Source organism: Stomoxys calcitrans, chromosome 4 (assembly GCF_963082655.1).
Source record: "Stomoxys calcitrans chromosome 4, idStoCalc2.1, whole genome shotgun sequence".
NCBI lineage: Eukaryota > Metazoa > Arthropoda > Insecta > Diptera > Muscidae > Stomoxys > Stomoxys calcitrans.
This window is the reverse complement of record NC_081555.1, coordinates 120,086,135-120,103,183: the sequence shown is the minus strand read 5'-3', so window position 1 is coordinate 120,103,183 and position 17,049 is coordinate 120,086,135. Positions and strand designations below refer to the sequence as shown.

The 17,049-nt window shown below is 34.2% G+C and overlaps 1 protein-coding gene across 1 annotated transcript; it reads left to right on the top strand.

The window, feature by feature from the left end:
• Positions 1-9,352: 9,352 nt before the first annotated feature.
• On the top strand, positions 9,353-15,633 carry LOC131997015 (uncharacterized). The gene is made up of 3 exons (XM_059367254.1): positions 9,353-10,778; positions 11,161-12,589; positions 15,599-15,633. Exons 1-3 carry the CDS (start codon positions 10,569-10,571, stop codon positions 15,631-15,633), a joined length of 1,674 nt encoding a protein of 557 aa, XP_059223237.1. The 5' UTR covers positions 9,353-10,568.
• Positions 15,634-17,049: the final 1,416 nt, after the last annotated feature.

The window sequence follows — 17,049 nt, the reverse complement described above, 5'->3', positions numbered from 1 at the left end:
CGAAACTGGCTGGGATCATATTCACCCCTCCAGGCAAAAAAATGTCATGCAAAATGAAAACAAAAAAAAAAAAGAATCAATTTGATTTAATTTTAAGGTTTACCATAAAATATGTTACACACATTTATTGTCTATGAAATTTATTTTGCACTTGGGAAGCTTTATTGATTATGAAGGCAATTATGGTTTTACCCTGCCTTGCAATTCCATGACTTCCCCACCCCTTGATGGTCGTATAAATGAATAATTTTATAATCATGGCATTATCGTTTATGTTGTTATTTTTGCTAACGCTGCTATTTTTTCACATTTTCTCCCCCCACCGCTTTCCTATCTCTTGCTCTACCCTCATTGCTTTGGTTTGCATATAACAAATTGCAAACGTTTAAGGGTAATTATTGTCATAATGATAATGGCCATTCAACTTTTTCATCATTAGCCTCCCGGCTGTTTCCCCCACTTTAGAAAAATTTATAAGGACAGTGATAAAGGTATTGACCTTTGTAAATGTTACAAAATCAAACAAAAAGGACAAGGTTTTTGTTGCTACTGCCACTGACCAGTAGCAGGAAATTCATTTAAGCCATCTCACTTGCCATTTAAGAACATGGACTGGGAATGGCAAGACTTATGACCATCAAGGAAGTAATTGAAAAATTTATAACAGATTAGGGTGTTGAACTCTCTGACATGAAAATCAATTTGTAAAAAAAATGATAAAATCGAGGTTGTATGACAAGCGAAATAAATCTTAAGTCAAAGTGGTGACACTCAACGGAGCCAATTCACTTTAAAGGCAAAACATTTTTAACTAAAATAATTGTTGAAAAGATTTTATAGAAATTTTAATATATAATACACCATGGAGATCAAATCAGATTTTATTAGTGTGGACGTCAGCTGTTCTAATAAGAAAAGCTTGTTAGTATTTTAAGCAACCATTTAAGTTTGACTCTAAAAAAGAAATGTGGACTGATTTAGACAGAGTTGACCATTTGGGCAAATCAAATGACAAATACGAATCCATGAGTTCAAGAGCCCTAATATGGAGATCTATTGGTTATAATCTGGGTTGGCGCTGGAAGGTCTAATACCGCTGAGTATCTACATTTCGCTTACATTTCTATACCCCCCATTGGAGAATGGGAGTACTTTCATTCCATTTACTCTGTTAAGGTTGAAGTTACCACAATTTTCAACACATTTGCACGAAGTTTGGTATGAAGTGTTTTCCTACTCATGTGAAAGACTCTGTTAAATTTCATAAATAATGATTCAGTTGCAGCCCCCATTTAAAGTTAACAGCAGAAATTGAATTATTGGGCCGTAAGGACCACTAGTTGAAAAGTGTAATGGCAGCAATACACAAATCTGAACCGATTTGGATTAGCAGACACTTTCAAATTGGTATTAGAACAATCCACAATCGGTTGAAAATTGTAGCAACTATTGAGTTGCTCAAAAAGTAATTGCGGATTTTTTAAAAGAAAGTAAATGCATTTTTAATAAAACTTAGAATGAACTTTAATCAAATATACTTTTTTTACACTTTTTTCTAAAGCAAGCTAAAAGTAACAGCTGATAACTGACAGAAGAAAGAATGCAATTACAGAGTCACAAGCTGTGAAAAAATTTGTCAACGCCGACTATATGAAAAATCCGCAATTACTTTTTGGGCAACCCAATACCTCATACTATACTTGCAGTATACTAGCCGAATCGGGCCCGCTCCGCTGCGCCTTCTTTCACTCTCTAATGCCTTTTTAGGATGGGGACACTTCGCCCTGAATGACGGACATGGCTATGAAAAAGGTCCCTTATGATTAAGTTTAAACTTAAATCGGAAAGCACTCATTGATGTGTGAGAAGTTTGCCCCTGCTCGGTTTATGGGCAAAATTTAACTTTACTCCCAAATGCCTTTCTTTGAGTCCCATATTACCACTTTGGTAAATATTTCCTGTTTACGGGGTATTTCAGATCCGTATTTCACCGTAGCGCAGAGGTTAGCACGTCCGCCTATAACGCTGAACGCCTGGGTTCGAATCCTGGTGAGACCATCAGAAACAAATTTCAGTGGTGGTTTTCGCCTCTTAATGCTGGCAACGTTTGTATGTGTGTGAAGTTAAATTCCGAATTTAACTAGCAGAGACACAAACCGCTTTGTTAACAGAGTGCGAGAGAGAGTAACAGAAGTATTAACAGAGATCCACTGAGGGGTTAGCAGAGCTCTGTAAATACTTAACAGAACCAAAAAACAAGAGAAATTAATTAAATTTCTTACTTTTTATAAATTTTTGCAAATATTTGTAAAAAAAAAAAATAAAACCATAACAAAATTTGGAGTAAAATATCAATGCTTTGAATCAAAAACACCAAATTAAAAATATCTATTACCGTAGTACTGAGAAAAATGAAAAATTTATAAAAAAAATATTCTGGGCAGGATTATGACCAATGGTCCTGGAGGACATCTAAGAATTCTACAAGGTACTACCATACATCGTTGGAAAGGTGACGATGTGTGCTTTCCAAAACATATCTTTATTCGAAAATCGAGCGGTTGGTTTTTTCAAATTCCTGTCTTTTTTAAAAAAATTCTGGAAAAAAAATTTTGACAGGATTATGACCAACGCTCCTGGAGGACATCTAAGAATTCTACAAGGTACTACCATACATCGTTGGAAAGGTGACGATGTGTGCTTTCCAAAACATGTCCTTATTCGAAAATCGAGCAGTTGGTTTTTTCAAATTCCTGTCTTTTTTAAAAAAATTCTGGAAAAAAAATTTTGACAGGATTATGACCAACGCTCCTGGAGGACATCTAAGAATTCTACAAGGTACTACCATACATCGTTGGAAAGGTGACGATGTGTGCTTTCCAAAACATATCTTTATTCGAAAATCGAGCGGTTGGTTTTTTCAAATTCCTGTCTTTTTTAAAAAAAATCTCAAAAAAATTCTGGAAAGGATTATGACCAACGCTCCTGAAGGACATCTAAGAATTCTACAAGGTACTACCATACATCGTTGGAAAGGTGACGATGTGTGCTCTCCAAAACATATCTTTATTCGAAAATCGAGCGGTTGGTTTTTTCAAATTCCTGTCTTTTTTAAAAAAATTCTGGAAAAAAAATTTTGACAGGATTATGACCAACGCTCCTGGAGGACATCTAAGAATTCTACAAGGTACTACCATACATCGTTGGAAAGGTCACGATGTGTGCTTTCCAAAACATGTCCTTATTCGAAAATCGAGCAGTTGGTTTTTTCAAATTCCTGTCTTTTTTAAAAAAATTCTGGAAAAAAAATTTTGACAGGATTATGACCAACGCTCCTGGAGGACATCTAAGAATTCTACAAGGTACTACCATACATCGTTGGAAAGGTCACGATGTGTGCTTTCCAAAACATATCTTTATTCGAAAATCGAGCGGTTGGTTTTTTCAAATTCCTGTCTTTTTTAAAAAAAATCTCAAAAAAATTTTGACAGGATTATGACCAACGCTCCTGGAGGACATCTAAGAATTCTACAAGGTACTACCATACATCGTTGGAAAGGTGACGATGTGTGCTTTCCAAAACATGTCCTTATTCGAAAATCGAGCAGTTGGTTTTTTCAAATTCCTGTCTTTTTTAAAAAAATTCTGGAAAAAAAATTTTGACAGGATTATGACCAACGCTCCTGGAGGACATCTAAGAATTCTACAAGGTACTACCATACATCGTTGGAAAGGTCACGATGTGTGCTCTCCAAAACATGTCCTTATTCGAAAATCGAGCAGTTGGTTTTTTCAAATTCCTGTCTTTTTTAAAAAAATTCTGGAAAAAAAATTTTGACAGGATTATGACCAACGCTCCTGAAGGACATCTAAGAATTCTACAAGGTACTACCATACATCGTTGGAAAGGTGACGATGTGTGCTTTCCAAAACATGTCCTTATTCGAAAATCGAGCAGTTGGTTTTTTCAAATTCCTGTCTTTTTTAAAAAAATTCTGGAAAAAAAATTTTGACAGGATTATGACCAACGCTCCTGGAGGACATCTAAGAATTCTACAAGGTACTACCATACATCGTTGGAAAGGTCACGATGTGTGCTCTCCAAAACATGTCCTTATTCGAAAATCGAGCAGTTGGTTTTTTCAAATTCCTGTCTTTTTTAAAAAAATTCTGGAAAAAAAATTTTGACAGGATTATGACCAACGCTCCTGAAGGACATCTAAGAATTCTACAAGGTACTACCATACATCGTTGGAAAGGTGACGATGTGTGCTCTCCAAAACATATCTTTATTCGAAAATCGAGCGGTTGGTTTTTTCAAATTCCTGTCTTTTTTAAAAAAATTCTGGAAAAAAAATTTTGACAGGATTATGACCAACGCTCCTGGAGGACATCTAAGAATTCTACAAGGTACTACCATACATCGTTGGAAAGGTGACGATGTGTGCTTTCCAAAACATATCTTTATTCGAAAATCGAGCGGTTGGTTTTTTCAAATTCCTGTCTTTTTTAAAAAAAATCTCAAAAAAATTCTGGAAAGGATTATGACCAACGCTCCTGAAGGACATCTAAGAATTCTACAAGGTACTACCATACATCGTTGGAAAGGTGACGATGTGTGCTCTCCAAAACATATCTTTATTCGAAAATCGAGCGGTTGGTTTTTTCAAATTCCTGTCTTTTTTAAAAAAATTCTGGAAAAAAAATTTTGACAGGATTATGACCAACGCTCCTGGAGGACATCTAAGAATTCTACAAGGTACTACCATACATCGTTGGAAAGGTCACGATGTGTGCTCTCCAAAACATGTCCTTATTCGAAAATCGAGCAGTTGGTTTTTTCAAATTCCTGTCTTTTTTAAAAAAATTCTGGAAAAAAAATTTTGACAGGATTATGACCAACGCTCCTGAAGGACATCTAAGAATTCTACAAGGTACTACCATACATCGTTGGAAAGGTGACGATGTGTGCTCTCCAAAACATATCTTTATTCGAAAATCGAGCGGTTGGTTTTTTCAAATTCCTGTCTTTTTTAAAAAAAATTCTGGAAAAAAAATTTTGACAGGATTATGACCAACGCTCCTGGAGGACATCTAAGAATTCTACAAGGTACTACCATACATCGTTGGAAAGGTGACGATGTGTGCTTTCCAAAACATATCTTTATTCGAAAATCGAGCGGTTGGTTTTTTCAAATTCCTGTCTTTTTTAAAAAAAATCTCAAAAAAATTCTGGAAAGGATTATGACCAACGCTCCTGAAGGACATCTAAGAATTCTACAAGGTACTACCATACATCGTTGGAAAGGTGACGATGTGTGCTCTCCAAAACATATCTTTATTCGAAAATCGAGCGGTTGGTTTTTTCAAATTCCTGTCTTTTTTAAAAAAATTCTGGAAAAAAAATTTTGACAGGATTATGACCAACGCTCCTGGAGGACATCTAAGAATTCTACAAGGTACTACCATACATCGTTGGAAAGGTCACGATGTGTGCTCTCCAAAACATGTCCTTATTCGAAAATCGAGCAGTTGGTTTTTTCAAATTCCTGTCTTTTTTAAAAAAATTCTGGAAAAAAAATTTTGACAGGATTATGACCAACGCTCCTGAAGGACATCTAAGAATTCTACAAGGTACTACCATACATCGTTGGAAAGGTGACGATGTGTGCTCTCCAAAACATATCTTTATTCGAAAATCGAGCGGTTGGTTTTTTCAAATTCCTGTCTTTTTTAAAAAAAATTCTGGAAAAAAAATTTTGACAGGATTATGACCAACGCTCCTGGAGGACATCTAAGAATTCTACAAGGTACTACCATACATCGTTGGAAAGGTGACGATGTGTGCTTTCCAAAACATATCTTTATTCGAAAATCGAGCGGTTGGTTTTTTCAAATTCCTGTCTTTTTTAAAAAAAATCTCAAAAAAATTCTGGAAAGGATTATGACCAACGCTCCTGAAGGACATCTAAGAATTCTACAAGGTACTACCATACATCGTTGGAAAGGTGACGATGTGTGCTCTCCAAAACATATCTTTATTCGAAAATCGAGCGGTTGGTTTTTTCAAATTCCTGTCTTTTTTAAAAAAATTCTGGAAAAAAAATTTTGACAGGATTATGACCAACGCTCCTGGAGGACATCTAAGAATTCTACAAGGTACTACCATACATCGTTGGAAAGGTCACGATGTGTGCTTTCCAAAACATGTCCTTATTCGAAAATCGAGCAGTTGGTTTTTTCAAATTCCTGTCTTTTTTAAAAAAATTCTGGAAAAAAAATTTTGACAGGATTATGACCAACGCTCCTGGAGGACATCTAAGAATTCTACAAGGTACTACCATACATCGTTGGAAAGGTGACGATGTGTGCTTTCCAAAACATGCCCTTATTCGAAAATCGAACAGTTGGTTTTTTCATATTCCTGCCCTTTTTGAAAAAAATTCTGGAAAAAAAATTTTGACAGGATTATGACCAACGCTCCTGGAGGACATCTAAGAATTCTACAAGGTACTACCATACATCGTTGGAAAGGTCACGATGTGTGCTTTCCAAAACATATCTTTATTCGAAAATCGAGCGGTTGGTTTTTTCAAATTCCTGTCTTTTTTAAAAAAAATCTCAAAAAAATTTTGACAGGATTATGACCAACGCTCCTGAAGGACATCTAAGAATTCTACAAGGTACTACCATACATCGTTGGAAAGGTGACGATGTGTGCTCTCCAAAACATATCTTTATTCGAAAATCGAGCAGTTGGTTTTTTCAAATTCCTGTCTTTTTTAAAAAAATTCTGGAAAAAAAATTTTGACAGGATTATGACCAACGCTCCTGGAGGACATCTAAGAATTCTACAAGGTACTACCATACATCGTTGGAAAGGTGACGATGTGTGCTTTCCAAAACATATCTTTATTCGAAAATCGAGCGGTTGGTTTTTTCAAATTCCTGTCTTTTTTAAAAAAAATCTCAAAAAAATTCTGGAAAGGATTATGACCAACGCTCCTGAAGGACATCTAAGAATTCTACAAGGTACTACCATACATCGTTGGAAAGGTGACGATGTGTGCTTTCCAAAACATATCTTTATTCGAAAATCGAGCGGATGGTTTTTTCAAATTCCTGTCTTTTTTAAAAAAAATCTCAAAAAAATTCTGGAAAGGATTATGGCCAACGCTCCTGGAGGACATCTAAGAATTCTACAAGGTACTACCATACATCGTTGGAAAGGTGACGATGTGTGCTTTCCAAAACATGCCCTTATTCGAAAATCGAACAGTTGGTTTTTTCATATTCCTGCCCTTTTTGAAAATGTATCGAAAAAAAATTTTTTTGAGAGAGAATGTTGTTGTCTAGCCTTTCTGTTGTGTACTCTATGTCGCTCTTTTCAGTTACAAACATTGAATGTTAGAGCTTTCTGTAAAAATGTTAATTACATATAATCATATACATGGGAATGTATACTTTTCAACTCTGTAAAATAATTCATAAGTTTTCCCATAGAGGTCGCTTGTGTTATTAGCGTACTCGCATATTGCGTCTGCGCTGTTTACTTTTTCCACTTCTGTTCCAAGCTTTTTTGAACATAGTGTGAGGTGTCTATACTTTACTTTATCTATGGCAGGCATGGACACATATTTTTGGCTCTGTTCGTGAGTACAGTTGTTTTGGTCTACACGCAAAATAAAATTGCAATGACAAAATGGTTCGAAAATAGTTATTTTTTTACAATTAATTTCAAATGAGTTTTTTTTTGGGTTGAACTTGTGGCTTTAATGATGAGAGCCTTTCTATTGATATATACTTATTGGGCAAATGTCTCATTACAATTTGAACATGACTGTGTTTGCTTCCAAATTAAGCATCTCCAAAAGATTTCTGGTAAGGAACAAATTGAGTTTTCATTCATTCGTCGTTATTTGTGTTTATGTTGCCTGATCAGTAATTAATAATGTACGTAGTTTGTTTCTATTTCAACGTGTATAAAGAGAGCTAGTATCCACCAAACGAGAATAAGCTGCTAAGTGCAAATGCTCAAAAGAGTTCCTTTGCCCATGCCTGGTCTAGGCCAGCGAGGGCCAAATTGGTACCCTGTGGTTTTTCTCTCAGCAGAGAAGTTTTTTTTTTGTTACGAGCGAGCTCTCTTTCCACAAGCAGAAAATAAAACAAACCACGAACATTCGGTGAATAATATTGTAGGTTAGGCAATTTGCAATTTTATTTCGCATGTAGACAAAACAATTGTACTCACGCAAACATAGCCAAATAATTGGGCCCACCGCAGTCATAGTCTATGACAGGCATTGGCACTGCTTTTTGACTATTTGTGCGTGAGTACAATTGTTCATTCAGAGTTTGAAATAATTCTCTAACTGTAGTAGATGCAATGTAAGCAAGACCATTGGTCGTGAGTGAGAGTGAAAAATTACTCTCTGTCTGCTAAATGTTAATTGGTTATCGTTCGACAAATGCTCCTTCTCGCCAGCCGGCAATCAAAACAACTCTTTCTCTCTCTCTCTCTGATCTGTCAGTGCAGAACATGGGGAAATGTTGGAGCGTAGCAAATTTCTCTTGCAGCGTTCCAATTGCAAAAGCTGCACCATTAGCTTCTTTGAACTGCGACATGCGTTAATCCTGCGCAACGTAGGTGTTGTTACAAAAAACAAAAAAAGAAATAGAATCATTCTAGTGAAAGCATTTGTTAAGTGAGGTTTCATTATGGAGCAAAACAAAAAAACACTTTTCCGCCTTAGTGCGAAACTATTTTATATGGATTTAAAAGAGAAAAAAAACGTTTCTATAAAAGATTTTTTAAATATTGAAAAAAGTGTTTTATACGAAGACTTTATTAAAAAAATTAATAACTTTCATTATATTAAAACTCTAAACAATTTTGGCGGAAATAGACAAATGAAATTGAAGCTGTATGGATTGTTTAAATATACCGTATGTATTGTAAAAATCATCTGGACAAAATGTTTTACACAATTTTATTTGGTTGTGAAGAAAAGTGAAAAAGTGGGTGGTCTCATGTTATAATCTAACAGCAGGTCGATAAATAGTTTGATGATTTCAAGAGGAGAATGTCCAGGATTAGATGCAATGGTTTTGCTTTGCCCACCACCGCAGAGTAGAATAGAATCGAAAAAAATAGTAAAAAATCTACCGTTCATTACAGTTTAAAGATATCTCACTGAAATTTTTAATGGTTAGAGGTAAGATGTTAGCGAGATCATGTGCAAAATTTCAAGGCCCTAGGTGGTCATCCCCCCTTAAGTTGGTTGATTAGGCTTGGTTTTTGGACCAATTTTAAAAATTTTTTGCTGGATAGTGCTCAAAATTCCCTATAAAAAAGTCCCCTTGAGGTCTACAATAGAAGTTTAGTTACTGGACTATGGAAAGCTTAAGGAAAAATTCAAAGTTAAAGCAAAAAAATACAAAAAAAAAAACAAAATGCTGACAGTTAAGCAATTGAAATCGATTCATGTTGCTTTGATAGTGTGTAAATGCTTAAACTGCGTGCTTAGGAAGTCAAGTAAAGTTATTCTGATTTTTTGGTTGCTTTTGCTGTTACGTTGCTTGTTTCTTTTTCGTAGTCAGAGCTAAAAGCGAGCCATTCTCTTCATGTTTATTGGCATTTATTTTTGTGGTTGCATGCTGCTGTTCTCTAGCACACACATACTTTCACTTTATTTTTCTATGCCGCTTGAATATGTTGTGTGTACGTTTAACAGATGCCCGCAGCATAAGAAATAATGTGGAAATGGGTGCGTGTGTGCGCCCATAACAATGAAGCTATGGCTTTGACACCAACATTACGCACATTGCGTGATCTCTCAGAAGCAAAGAGACAGAGTAAAATTACTTTCTGGATGCAGCGAGAGCAATTTTCTCAAAATTGCTTTCTCTGCTTAATGTTTATTGGTTCTTTCGACGATTGCTTCTTCTCGTCTGCCAACAATTTAAACATTTCTCTCTATCTGAGCTGTCAGCGCAGAAAATGGAATGTACTAGCAATACAATTGCTAGAGCTTTTTATGTACAGTTTATTCAAGAGCACAAAGCATCTTTTTGTGCTTTTTTGACCTGGGACGTTTGTCGAGTGCCTTAAATTATTTAGCAGACATTTTGAAAAGTTATTATTTATTACCCGCCTTTCGTGGCTAACAGACACCGGTACTTAAGTGACGCCACAATACCAGACTTAGAGGAGCGTGTTATGGAAAGTAATTAGGGATTTTGTTAGTAGAACAGAATTCCTGAATTAGATTTTCTTTTCCGAGTTCACTTTTAAGTATTTAGAGAAACGGTGGTCACAGTTTTTTAGAAATGTATGTTGTGAGTAAAATTATTTTGTTTGCACGCAAAACACAAGAAAGGATAAGCCGGTCAAAATGACCGGTAAGAGATAATTTAAATCAAAAATTTTATAAAAATTTTTTAACCAGTCCACCAATTTGAATGCTACAGCTCCTAAAACCAACAGATTATAAAATTAAGTAAAGTTAAACCAATATGTTAATGCTATAGACTCGGATTGACGAAGGGACTGTACCATGAAGATGTAAATGAACACAGGAGTGGAGTTGTACACAAAAACCCTAATAAGTGTGGCATATTGTGAGACGATAAAACGTTGGCACAAAAGCAACATAATCGAAAAAAAGTCAACTTTGGCTCAAATCTTGCACAACAGTAACACTGCTAACAACCAATTGCAATTGCTGCACGTAAATAATCAATGTTATTGTTTTTGTCAGATTTTCTCAAAGGGGGAGGTAAGTTTATCTCAAAATTCCACTTAAAACAAATCGAATTTTGTTAAGACTTCAATCCTATTCTTGAACCTTTGAAAATTATAAATCTCTCTCCATTCTGTTATTTGATATGTTATTACGATTTGCTATAAACTTTCTAAGTTGTGTTAAGTAGTGTATATCAATTAATTTTGTTTTCACACTTTTTGAATTAGCCTAGAATTGGGTAAAACTATTTAAAGTTATCCTCAGAAAATTTTGTTGATACAAAGCATATGATTTAAGATTCGGTCAGGACGACCTTAACGCCACTTTAATTGTTATACTGCAGCCCTTTAAAAATTTTATATATAACAACATATATATGCTAATAAGTTATACTTTACTATTTGTGTATTCGTAGGACTTAACTTGTTCAAGTCTTAAAGATATTACAGAAAATGCTAGAGAATACTGTGAAAAAAAGGGAATTCTGGAACAATTTTCCACAATGTTATCGATTTTGGAAATTGAAAGCGACGACCCAGCTGATACTCAAGACCATAACAGATATTCGGTTCTGTCAGGGGACGACAGTTTTGAAAATACATACTTGTATTTGGACCAAGAAAATGACTACATTTTATTCCCAGAAAAGTGCACATGTTCAGGAAGAAGTTCTTTTCAAAATCAATCAATAAATATTGGTTGCACAAACCAAATGGATCTTCCAAGTAACAATGAATGTGTCTTGTCAGGAGAAAAACCTTTGGGTAGCGAAGAAATAGGAAATATGAATGAGAATGAAGATGACGCCAGAAAAATTACTTCAACACCCAAAACTTATTTGCTAAAAACAGTTAATTCAACAAATTCTTTTTATGAAAATATTGACTTTTGCTCAACAAGAAACAAAAATATTTCTCATAATTGCACCATTAATGTTAGTAATGATTCCGATTCTCTTATAGAAGAATACAATGTATTAAGAAAAAAAATTTTAATTTCAAAATTGCCGACCAAACGACCCACAATTGTATCTCCAGAAGTTGAAGGTTTCAAACAAAGTGTATGTAAGTACAAGAAAATAGATTGTGACATTAAATTCTCTAAAGAGGAAGAACTCTTTTTATTAAGAAGTAGAGAAAATCGAAAAATGTATTTAAATTTCATGCAAGATCTTCTCAGGACCAAATTTGGAATTTTTAATAATGTCTGCCCAATAAATTTTAGTAGCCATAAATTCCACAAAAAAAAACTAGTTCTTTATGCCAAATGTATGTATTATTTAAGTGGTTGCGGGGCGTATAAATTTGTAATTGATTTCGATAGCATCATTACTGTGTACGCTTCCAGTTTAGAAATCACTCACCCCAAAACTGCCAAAAAACATCAACTCAGAGGAGTTCGCAGATTGTTAGCAAAACAACATATTAAATATCTGCGGCCAACAAACTGGCGAGACAAATTACTCATAAAGCAATCAAAGCATTTAAAGGCACTAGGGAATGACCAAGGAGTCGTATCGAAAGATGCAGCTAGAAGAATAAAATTTGAGCAAGTGCGGTCAATTGATAGAGATGCTGACAGCCACATCGATATTTGCAAAATGTATTTAGACAAAAATTGGCGTACATATATACAAAAAGTAGCGCTCCCACAAGAAATTTATTTGATTTCCAAACGGCCAATAGAAATTCTCCAAGCCAAAAATTTTGCTTTACTGAAACTTAGCCACAACACATTATTTTTTGATGCCACTGGGAGCATTATGAGAAAGTATGAGCCCGAGTCAAAAAGAGTATTTTTGTATTCTCTCGTGGCTCACCTCGATGCTGGTCCGAAAAAGAGAGGTACGTTGCTTCCAGTGGCCGAAGGATTTTTATGCAGCCACTATGCAAACTGTGTCGCGCGTTTTCTAATGTCATTAGAGACTTTTTGCGCTGCAAATAAGCTTAAATGGCCAATATGCAAACGTGTTTGCACAGATTGGAGCACTGTTCTAATTAATGCAATATTGAAGGCATGGAACTGTGTAACCCTTGAAGGTTATATAGATCAATGCTTTTATTTATGCAAGAAAAATGAATATCCAAAGTTTATCGTTATACAACTATGTTGCGCCCATTTTATTAGGATTGTGGAAAAAGACATAAAAGCTTTTCAAAAAGACGAAGAAATTGCAAGTTTCTATAAACTGCAGGTGTGGAAGGCCATTAATATTTCAAAAATTGATGACTTTTTCATTTGGCTAAGGTGCTTTTTGGTTGTACTTTTGAGTCCAACCGAAACAGACGATGTGATATACTCTATAGATAACCTTAAAAATTTTGTAGATGGTGAACCGTATAAAAATTGGGAAGAAGAACACATGTCCGTTGCCACGTCTGTTTTTCCCTCGACCTATAAGAATAGTCCGTTTTTCTATGAGGGTTCAAAATTATTTCAAGAAGTTAAGTCCGAAGTAAAAAGCGCCACCAAAACAAACAGTTTTTATTCCGAAGAATTTGCAAACGTTATCCTAAAAAAATATGTTCCATATACTCCATTGTGGACAAACATTGTCGGCGTATTTGTAGATAATATAAACACAAGAATTTCCAATAGTCCGGTCGAGGGTTACTTCAATATTAAAAAAAACATCACATTGGATGGAAGGCGCAACATAAAACCTGCCGACTATGTAAGGTTATCTATAAATTATATGCAAGCTCGTCTAGTTGAAGCTGAAGATGCTCTTTCAACACTAATTAGTGACACTTCAGAACCAGTTGCTTTCAACCTAAAAATGGAGGAAGAAACTTGGAAGAGGACTCCGAAAAAAGTACAGTCACAAATCACCAGCCAAATGAAATTGGAAAAAATCTTGTCAACTTTTAAGAATTTACCACGCAAATTTGACAAACGCTATATAGCCCTTAAATTTCAAAATGTTCATTCGAGCGTGCAATCGGAATTAATAGACGCGCCAACTATAGATTTCATAGAATTAGAATCTTTAAATAAAAAAAAGGAGTTATATAGCAACTTAATTGATATATATATAGAAATATTAATAAAAAATTCAGCGAAAAATGCCTTTTCCACTTGCTGTGAAATAGGCAGAGATATTTTTACTGCACAGAATTCAAATATACAGATACCTCTGCAAAACTTCGACATTTTGTTAATTCCCGTATTTGAACCAGGCCATTTTACTCTTGTTTATGTCGACACAGTTGATAAGACATTCTCCTACTTAAACCCCCTAGGGGAAGATTTTTCTGATGTTGAAAAATTTTTAAAGACTTTCAAAAAACACACAAACGCTTTAGAATATAAGCCAAAGCAAATAAAACATGGTCGTCAAAAAGACAATTTTAATTGCGGAATTTATGTGTGCCAGTTTGCCGAAGCAATTTTAAACAAAAAAAACCTAGAAGACATAGAAGACCCAAATATTTACAGAGGCCTAATAAAAAAAGTACTGCTAGAGAGTGCAGATGACATGACAAAAGTATGTCTTCATTGCGGGACCTATTGTGATGAAAATCTCTGCAAATCATGCGATCGTCCGATCTGCGGCGGTTGCTTTCGTTTTTATTATAAAAATGAAGACAACTTTGAGACATGTCAATTCTGTTCCGCTGCAACATCGAAATATTAGGCACTATAAGTATTTGAACATAATCAAACTTTTTTATGTACATCTTGAGATGGGTTTCTACCAGGTGAATACCCAACGCTTGGGTATTTATTAGGTAAATACCCATTTTTTGGAAATTTATAATTTTGCAGATATCTTGGGCGTAACAACATTTCCAAACAATTTTTGATAATTTTGTATGTTAATAAACCCGACCTTCTGATCCCACAAAATCGGATTTTAGTTATATATAGCCGCTCTATAGACCGATCTCCAGATTTAAAGTCTTGAGGCAATAAATTGGTAATTTTTTATCTGATTGCGATGAAATTTGACACAGTGAGTTCTTGTAGACCCCTACCCATTTCTGTGAAGTGTGGTTCAGAATGGACTATATTTGGATATAGCTGCCCTATAGACTGATCGCCCGATATCCCGATATAAGGTATTGCAGCCATAAAAGATACAGTTATTATCCGTATTCGATGAAATTTGGCGCAATGTTTTCTGGTAAACCCCTACAAATTTCATCGAATTCGCGTAATAACTGTATCTTTTATGGCTGCAATACCCTATATCGGGATATCGGGCGATCAGTCTATAGGGCAGCTATATCCAAATATAGTCCATTCTGAACCACACTTCACAGAAATGGGTAGGGGTCTACAAGAACTCACTGTGTCAAATTTCATCGCAATCGGATAAAAAATTACCAATTTATTGGCTCAAAACTTTAAGTTTGGAGATCGGTCTATATAGCGGCTTTATATAACTAAAATCCGATTTTGTGGGATTAGAAGGTCGGGTGTATAAACAAAGAATATAAAATTGTTTGGAAAATTTTGTTATACCCAAGATATCTGCAAAATTATAAATACCCAGATTTTGGGTATAAATGGGTAAATACCCGGGTATTTATCCAATTTACCGGGTAAATTCCTTTTGGGTTTTTACCTATCGCCCATTTCTATGTATGTAGAATCGAATATTTGACAACCAATGCCGAATATTCCACTTTATATCATTCCGGTATTATTTAAAATAATCACCCCGATTTTGAACATAATGCTGAAAAATATGGACATACACTTCGCTCAGTCGTACACGAAAATTGAGTACGACATATATATTAAGGGTGAATTGCCGCTATTTCGTTCAATTTAAGTCCAAAGCTTCTGTGTGTTTTTTTTTACGTACTAACAATTTAATCAATTTAAACATTTAATCATTTTTCTAGGAGTTTTTCATGCTGAAATGCGCGCAACATTTTAAAACTTTGGGTTTTCACGATACTTTTCACCTCTACTGTGCTAAAGGGTATTATGACCTTGTGTATATATTACATCAGGTCATGTCAGTCCGATTGTACGTTTATTAGTCCGTCCTTTTGACCGTCTGTTTGTCCATCCGTCTGTCAGTTTTTGTTTGTCTGTCTGTCAATGTGTTTTTGTTATTAAAGTACGTGTCGCATTTTTTATCAGATTGTCACCAAATTTTGCAAATGTTACTTATTGGCTCACATAACTCTCATTGGCACAAGCGCTATTTATCTTGGAAAATCGGTTCTACTGTATATAAAGCTCCCATACATGTTTTTCTTCCGATATGGTTGTATTTGGCAAGCTTTAAGCCTAATCTTTAACACATTTAACATGCATCGATTCATTTAATATATGTTTTATTTGATATGCTTAGTTTTGACTCTTAAACAATTGACACATAAAACTGAATTTGCAGCTGTTATTTAGAGGCTTTTAAATACTTTGGTTGCATTTTTCTTTAATTCGTTTTTTTTTTTGGATAATTTTATGGCTACTTAATATATACTTGAGCTTCTTTATTAAATTTAACTACTTAATTTTTGAAACACTAATATTTTATTATAAAATATATGCAAATATTAATTTTTTGGAATTCAAATGCACATTAATAAGAAACATGCTCTCAAACTATCACAAAAATTATTCCCTACGTAAATTCATTAACAGAAATAATTATAAAATCTTCAGTAATTATTATGAAAACTATGAATTCCATTTTTTTAAACAACTTATAAACAAATTTAATTTTAACAACCAAATTCTGAAATTTACCCTTTCTTGATAGTTACATGAATTTTCGCCCAAATTGTGTTCTTCTATATACGAGTATGTACATAAAAATAGGTACGCACGAGTGCTTACACACCCTTGTGAAATTTGTGTTTAACGCAAAAAAATGGTTGTTGCATTTTTTATGAAAAACTCCAACGCCAAAAGTTTTAACCATGAAAGACTGAACTTTTATAAAAAAAATTATATTTTTAGTTTAAACCATAAAAGACGGAAATCTTATAAAATAAACCAAAGCAAACCAAAATTGGAACATAACAATATGCTTTAATTTTTTTGTAAAAAACCAAAATCTATAAATCTACTATTAATTAAGTTTTAAACATGAAAGACTGAACTTTTATAAAAAATTGGTTTGCATAGTAAACCAAAAAAACCTATTTTGCAAAGCATACCAAAATAAATACACATACATTTTTAATTTTTTCTTTCTTTAATTTCCGAATATAAATTATATATTTTTTTGTTTTGAATGAGAAAGTCTTTTAAAGCTTAAAAATATGTACTTTCATAACAATTTGTTTTACATATTTTGTAAGAGACCAACATTTAAAAATCTACTATTCATTAAGTTTTA